The sequence below is a fragment of the Pyrus communis genome, chromosome 12 (assembly GCF_963583255.1).
Source record: "Pyrus communis chromosome 12, drPyrComm1.1, whole genome shotgun sequence".
Taxonomy (NCBI): domain Eukaryota; kingdom Viridiplantae; phylum Streptophyta; class Magnoliopsida; order Rosales; family Rosaceae; genus Pyrus; species Pyrus communis.
In genome coordinates, this window is record NC_084814.1 from 12683817 (window position 1) to 12692513 (window position 8697).

The 8697-nt window shown below is 35.7% G+C and overlaps 1 protein-coding gene across 1 annotated transcript; it reads left to right on the forward strand.

Annotated features, from left to right (window-relative positions):
* The first annotated feature begins 7320 nt into the window (after positions 1-7320).
* On the forward strand, positions 7321-8424 carry LOC137709715 (AT-hook motif nuclear-localized protein 26-like). The gene has a single exon (XM_068448697.1). It carries the CDS (start codon positions 7516-7518, stop codon positions 8422-8424), a length of 909 nt encoding a protein of 302 aa, XP_068304798.1. The 5' UTR covers positions 7321-7515.
* Positions 8425-8697: the final 273 nt, after the last annotated feature.

Genomic DNA, 8697 nt, shown 5'->3' on the forward strand with positions numbered 1-8697 from the left:
GTCCTTACAATTAATATAATTGTATCAAAGATGATTAACCGAGTAATCATATGAACATGATAATATGTTTTATTTTCACAATATTGTTGTGAGATAAATGTTTATATTGTTATATTATAAAGTTTAACTAAATTTTAGAATGTCAAACTTTTTAGTTATTCAGTTTCACAGTCTGATAATATTATACTGTTAAGACGGCAACATAACAACCTCTTTGTATATATTTACTTTTATAAAATAGCAGCAACTTCAACGACTATTTTGGCACATGACAATTGACATATGGTGTGGAGCAACCTGGGTGTCTTATGTGACATGTTTTGAACTTTGGAGGGGTTAGAGGAAATGAAAGTTGAAGAACAAGAGGATCGATCATAGGGGTTGTGGGGTCCACAATGAGAGGTAGAGACCGACAAAGAGCATCTTTCGTTACATGGGTTTGCGTCCAAAGAGTGCATGCGATAGGGGCAGAGTGGGTGACGAGCCTCTTAATTTTGTTTCTTTGCTTCTGTTTGTGATCAAATGCAAGTACAAAGAAAGTAACAAGAAAGAAAGAAGAAAAAAGAGTAACTGGTGTGTTGTGTTGGAAGTAGTTAGAATTCAACTTTTGTTGTGGTGGACCAATGGCGACGGATGACATCGATTGAATATATACGGATATCTAGAATATTATATACATTGTTTTAAAAATTTCCATCAATCCCGACTAGGCGCTAGGCAGCTGATCACCACCCCGATTAGTCCTTAGGAGTTTGAAAATTAAGAAATGCGCTAGAGCCACTTAAGAATCCCCCTAGCCTGGCTAAACCCGCTTAGGCATCCGCACAGGTCGCGACTCTCACTTAGACATAAACTTGATAACTTTCTTTTTTCATGTTATTTTGTCAATAAAATGTAAGAGATTTGTTCAATACTTGGATGAAAACTCATTAAAGGCTTGTTCTCTATGTTTTCAATATATTCAAATACTTTTATTTTGTAATTTATGTATCCCAATAAAATTATGTGTTTTTTAAGTTCTGCCTAACCGCTTAGACGCTAGACCCCAGCCCGTTGTTCGACTAGCGCCTAACATCTTTTAGATACATGAGATCGAAGTTCGCGTGTGCAGTGCAAGCTGCTACAGTGGTGGTAGCAAACTCTTCGGCGCTCGTGCAGTGGCTCTTTTTGTTAAGTGTCAGCGCCACCCACGCATCTTTTGCTCTCACTCCCACACCCCCAACACTCTGGATTATGCGGTCAAACCGTGCTGGCTATAGCTAATACTTATACTTTGCTATTTTGCTATTTGTTTCCCCATACCAACCAACTCTTACCCTTACCCATACCTTTCACACCTTGTCCCTCTATACATGCTATTATACATGTTATTGTCTCGAATGCTTTGCCCTAGCCATACATTCAAATTGGTTTAAAAAGATTAATTTTTCTCTATATATAATAGGGTTGAGATTTGGCACACTTTTTACATATATTTTAACACACGTTTTGTGGAGTTCACTTCGTAATCTATCAACGATCAAACTGTCTATCTTTATGTCTTGCTTCAAAGTCATGTTTACCAAAAATCACTCAAATTCAAAATCATATGATTGTTAGATTAAATTTAGTATTTTTTTTTAGTCATGTATTCGTCTATTTTCTTTACTTCAAATGAATGACTTAATTGTTTTGGATTTATAAAACTTTTGCAATAATGATCTATGAATGATGTACATTATAGATGGTTCAGATCGTTGAAATAAATTACGAAGTGAGCCCTACAAAATGAGTATCAGAATGTGTATTAAAAATGTGTGTCCAGGATCCTAATCTATACATATAATGGAAAATCTTGCTATATATTTGATTGTTCTTTGTCTATTACTCTATTGGCAGATTAGCTACTTAGGATTTCATTGCTTATGTTATTTATAAACATTTGGATAGATTTTGTTTGCAAAACACAATCTAAAACATGTTGGAGGATTTATGTATATTATGTGCCATGTATTATATTCTAATAAATTGATTAAAGTACTGGAATGTAACTTGTTAAGAATAACTAGCAGAGAGCACAAATTTTGTGTGTGTGAATAATTTTTCTTAATAAATGCATATTTATCAAAAATAAGGGTAAAATTGGAAAAATAAGTAAATGATTGTTATTTTCTTCAAAAAAAAAAAAGGGGGGGGGGTAAAATAGGGATATGATTGTTATTTTCTCAAAAGATACAAAATTACTATTTTGACCTCCTCATGTCAATATTGTGTATCAAAAATGAGGGCAAAATAGGAAAAATGAGGTAAAAAGTTGAGAAGGAGGGTTCTCTTAATATAATAGATATAGATAAAATACAATTGCCCCACATTAGGTTAATGACTATTCAACATCTAGATATATATACACATAAGTTAAACTATGACCTTTAAGTTAAGCTTCATACCTGAATTGAGACTGTAATTATTAAGTTCAAGATAATATAGATGTGACATTGGAGTCTAAACAACTTGAAACCTTAACAAGTGTATCATATAAGATGATTCGAATTGGAGGCATGGCATGCAATTATTACTCAACACAGAGTAAGCAGATGATTAACGTAGAGTAGTTCAAAGAAAACTTTAAAAGATTAGGATTCATTTGAAAGTGTTTTTAAAATGACTGAAAGTGTTTTTAGATAAAATGTTTTTGGGTTGTAAAAGTATTTGAAGTGTTTCATAGAAGAAACACCAATTATGTGCTTTTTGTAAGATTAGGATTCATTTGAAAGTGTTTTTAAAATGACTGAAAGTGTTTTTAGATAAAATGTTTTTGGGTTCTAAAAGTATTTGAAGTGTTTCATAGAAGAAACACCAACTATGTGCTTTTTGTAGGAAGAATTTCAAGTGCTTTTCTAAATATTCACTTGCGTATTTACTAAGGATTAGTCCTAAAACATTTTCACTAAAAACACTTTCAATTATTTTAAAAGCACTTTCAGAACTTTTAAACGACGAAGCAAAACCCAAAATATTTGTGGGATTTACCTATAAACATGAAAGGCCAAATTATACAATATCATGCATATGGTCATGCGGATGTCCCAAGGTAACCCATGTAGTGAACTATGTGTTAAATAATACCCACCTGGTGTAGTGATTTTATACAAATTCTATCCAACTATGGCGAGGGAAGAAAATTACTCACGAAATGACTTTTATCGACCATATGTGAGCCCAATATGCAAGTGCAACTTTAAGACAAAGCTTCGGACCAAAATTTAAATTTTAAGTCAGACTGGCAAACAGTCTCACAAGATGAGTACAAGTAACACTTTTTTTTTTTTTTTTTTTTTTTTTTTTCTTCATAAAAATAGGTCATTTTGAGAGACCATTATGACCACAGATATAAACAAGATATAAACACGTAAACATATTACTCGTTATATTTCTAAAATCTTTGTCATTGAATAAATTCATTAATTTCACACAATTCTTCCGTTCATGCTTTTTTCGTCTTTACTTTCTATATTCCCGTACACAATGATGGAGATGGAGTATTTGGAATCAGCATAATTCTAAAAGTATGAAATCAACTGGTTTCACATTGGGAGAACAATATCCGGAGCAATAGCCCTAACAGTTTTTAGAAGATATGTTGAGAAAAGATTTTAGCACAGGTGTATCCTATATGTACAGTAGTTTATTTAAAGTATTCCAATGATAAACGGTGTAACACGGTCGACTTAGTTAAGAACTCTGTTGCTCAAATAAGAATAGAAATATTCTTGTCGGTTTAAATCTTCAAACAATTAGTAATCATATATATCTTTCTTGGTCATTCTAACTTTTTCCGTCACTTCGAAGACCTTGAAAATGAAGGGCTATCATAGTGCTTCTAAAGTAACTTTGTCAATGTTCGGCTGTTGGTTTATGCTCCTGTAATTGCAATTCCACGTATGACTACGAGTGTGTCTTGAGGTAACTACTAATCTAGACCAATCAAACCATCAATTTATGACGTTGGAGTTACATAATCGTCAATTATCTATAATACTATGAAATTTGGGTCACCTTGAAAGTTAAACTGTGGGATCAATCTTTTTTTTTTACCCTACTTTCTTATTGTTCCAATATTTAGACTTAAGGTTGTGTATCTTTCTTCTTTATACATTCATGAGATTCTAAACTCCACTATTGTAAAGTAGATATTGAGAAATACGTAGCCAAGTAAGGACTGGTTTGATATTGCTGAAATTATTTTAAAAGTAGTTTATTTTTTCAAAAAGCAAGGATTAAAATTATGTTTGGTAAATAAAAAAATAGTGCTTTTTGTCAAAAACATAGATCCAAAACAGCAGAAAGCAAAAGTAGCTCTACCCCTACTTTTAAAAGTAGTGTTTTGTTTTTTTTTTTCACATCACAGCAACCTCAAACTAGTCCCAAGTAATCTTTGGTTTTGTTTCTTTTCTGTTTTAGTGGGCTACTGATATGGTTAATGTTACCCTAAGCCAAAGCCAAGTACACGCCCCGGCCAATTGAAACCTTGGTCTTACTCAAAAGATTGAAAAATTTTACCTAATAAAGGCACTCACTAAGTACAAACTAAGAACAATATCGAAAGTTATTGAAAGTTCTCCAAATTCTTTTATATGAATTTGGGGTGGCAAATGATGTTACATTATCTAAAAACAAATGAGATGGCACTAATATAGTGTTTTTTCCCAATACAGTAAGATCTCAAGTTTGATTGTCTTAATTTTTTTTTTTCCTTGTAACAGATAAGGTTTGACTGTTATGTGATCGTTTTAACATATTACCTTACACGATAACCAGTTACAACACGTAATTCATTGTAGTAAAACAGAGATAAGAAAGTACATTTTTATTCACCACCATTTAGTATGGTGTATGTTCACTACCTTATTTATCACTGTTAGATAAGTTTGAATTTTGAGATTTGTACTTATCCACTACATGAATCTCGAAATTCAAATTTATCTAATGGTAATAAATAAGATAATGAACATACACCACACTAAATGGTCGTCTCGAGATAAGAAAGGTCGTTTACCAAAATCATGTCATGTGTGAGAAAGACGCAATCAATGTGTGAAACCATCAGTAAACATCCAAGAAGGGAAGATAAGTATTAGAGAAAGAGACCCGAAAGCAGCGGGGGAATAGACACTTGTCATTACAAAAGCAAGTGGACAGGGGCCAAATAAAAACGTTAAGGTTTAAACGAATTAGAAGATAAAGATGGACTTCGCAGACCAATGGTGCATGTGGGTCATGGAAAATTGAAGCACGCCCTCTCTCTCTCTCTCTCTCTCTCTCTCTCTCTCGTGCCAATGTAATCACACGAGAGCTCAATTTTAATGTGACAGCTGCATATGCTTGCCTCCTCTCTTCTTTTTTTTTTTTTTTTTTTTTTTTCTTTTGGTTTTGTTTTTTAATATCATAGGTGACTTGGTTACGACAATCTATCATTTCGAAAGCCGGAAATACTTATAGAGACATTTCAATCTTTGGTTACCATCGTGTGATTCATCAGCACTAAAAATCGAACTCAAAACATACAGTGTAGAATATGAGTAAAAAATTAATCCCCAACCACTGAACCACTTAGTAGTAATTGTTTGCCTCCTCCTCTTCGAATTACACTTGTGCTGACAACATTAGTAGATTCGATGGGGTTCAATTTGATAAGAAGAAAAGAAAAAAACAAGTGAGACTTGGAGACAAAATGGTCCCATTGTATATGGCAGCTGGTTCTCTACGTTTTCAATTTACTAACTTTTATTACAAATTAAGACTAATTCGACCAATTTATTTTCTAAACTTATACCACTTTCCTAAGTTAACTTCTATTTCAGCTAATTATTCATCTAAACCTTAATAAATATTACCTCTTCGATTACGAAACAACATCAAAACTTTGTCCAAGTATGATCCCAATTTTCCCTCATTCAAAAGTAAATACCATATTTTTCTTCACTAAAACCCAGAACCTAATTCTCCTTGAAGCAAGTCTAAATATTGACTTTTTTTACAGCAAGGACTCATCTATGGCAGGTATTAAACTACGTGTTTACCTTTTTAAGTAGTTCACACAAATATAAATGAAAAGAATGGATTTGAAAATTTGACGCACAGTAGGAAGTTAATAATTATTTATAAAAATTCTGAGGATAATTGGTCAAAACAAAAGTTTATAGTAGAAATTGACAATAACTTAAAATTCAGGAAGTAAATTGTAAGATTATCGGCAAAAACCTCTTCTATTTACAGTCGGAATCATTAATATTAAAATCACTATGTAAAAACACCTATGCAAAAAATAAATAAATAAATAAATGAGATTGTTTACTTTTTTTTTTTTGGACAAAACGAGTGGATTAAATTGTTAAATGCTAGGGGGCGGGATTAATGGAGATCAAACACGCACCAGGATGCATAGCTATTATCGATTTTCGCCATCGTAGTAAAGCGTCATCAGTGTGATTGTTTAATTATCAAATTTTATAAAAACGGATAGTCAGAATTATTTAAAACATTACAAACTATTTATGTGTTTGATATAGTTGACATTACAAACTATTTATCTGTCTGATATAGTTGATTAATTAAGCAACCTACTTTAATATTTTAGAGAAACGATCCTTACATTACCATATAAATAGCTTCTATCATAAACACAAATTTTTGTAATTCGTCTGAAGAAAGTTGAGATTTCACCATAAAACCAATTAATAAAATAAAAAATAACTCAATTACTTATAAGCACATGAAAAACTATTCATTTCTCCAATATAAGATTGATACTCTCAACATTGTCAGCGTAATCTTTTACGAAGGAATTACAAATCTTTGAGAGCCAAGGTTTGTCCTTAATTCAAACCAATTTTGAGAGAGAGAGGGAAAGAGGTTTTTAGAGAGAGAAAGATGGGGTGTGGGGACCATTCCACCGCCCATAAGCACGCATAGACTTACTCTTACCGAAACCAAACCCATATCCATCCCCCCTCCATTTCTCATCTCAATCTAACCCTAACCCAACACTCTCCTCACGATCCTTCAAAGACCAAGACCACCCCCATCCCCATACCTATTTTCTCTCCTCATCTCCTCCTCCTCCTCCTCCTCAACACAAAATTAACCTTAATTTCCCTGTACCCTCAACAGTCAAGGCTGAAGAAGCAGCAGCATGCCAAATCAGCTCCAATTTTGTGGGTGGCACCAGAAATCTGCTCAGCAACTCCATCCTTTCCGCTCAATCATGGTTCACTTGACAAGGTAAACAACTAAAAGCAACCCCAAAAGAGAGACAGCCCAAGTCTTCCTTTACCTTTTCTTTGCTAGCTCCTCATCCCACTCTCTCTATCCTTCTGAATTTGTCTACTCAACACAACCTTTTAGCTCTTGCTCTAGCTAGGTAGCCAGCACTCATTTCTATTCTCAATTTCTTGCTACTTTCTTGGTTCTGTGCTTTTCGAGGGAAAGAATAAGGTTGTTTTGTTTTCTAAGTAGTGAAAATTTAAACCTAACGATATGAACACCCATTCCCTTCCCCCTCCTTTCCATTCGAGAGATTTCCACCTGCATCACCAGCAGCAGAATCCTCAGTTCCTCCACCAGCAACAGAATTCCGAAGACGAGCAAACAGGAAGCAGTGGCCTTAACAAAGGACAGAAGAGAGAGCGGGATATCGACGACAATGACAGCGGTGGCAATGGAGGCGAATTAGGCAAAGAGCTCAATGTCACCATGTCCGGTGGTGATGGATCAGAAATGACGAGAAGGCCCCGAGGGAGACCTGCCGGATCCAAGAACAAGCCTAAGCCCCCCATCATCATCACCCGGGACAGCGCCAATGCGCTCCGCTCCCACGTCATGGAGATTGCCGACGGGTGTGACATACTGGAGAGTGTCGCCACCTTTGCTCGCAGGCGCCAGAGAGGCGTCTGCATTATGAGCGGGACCGGCACAGTCACGAATGTGACCCTCAGGCAGCCCGCCTCCCCAGGCTCCATAGTGACCTTGCACGGTCGATTCGAGATCTTGTCACTGGCGGGATCATTTCTTCCCCCACCAGCCCCGCCTGCCACGACTGGTTTGACCATATATCTGGCAGGAGGGCAAGGGCAAGTAGTAGGGGGAAGCGTTGTGGGGACGCTAATTGCATCTGGCCCCGTTGTCATCATGGCAGCTTCGTTTAGCAACGCGGCATATGAGCGGCTTCCACTAGAGGAAGACGAGGGTCAACTGCCAATGCAAGGTGGAGGTGGAAGTGTTGGTTCTCCAACCGGAGCTGGTCATCAGAACCAGCAGCAACAACTTTTGGCTGAAGCTGCGAACTCAAATGCACCTCTTTTTCATGGGTTGCCTTCCAATCTTCTGAATTCCATGCAATTGCCAGCCGAGGCAGCGTACTGGGCTACCGGCCGCCCGGCATTCTAACCACCGGACCAGCCCTTGGATCAACAGGAGAGTTCATTTGCTTTGTCATCATCACCTACGCATGTTATACCAAGATGTGTCATCACCGACTATGTAGCTAGGTAGTACCTAGCTATATGGATCGAAGAAGAATTTGGGTTTGTCGTTGATCAGCATTTCAGATTTTTAGTATGTTTTCCTTCTTTTTTCGAGTTGGTTTTTAGCATTAATTAATATTCGATGATTAGATTACGTACATGTTTGATTGAAAGACTGTATATTTCATGGATTATT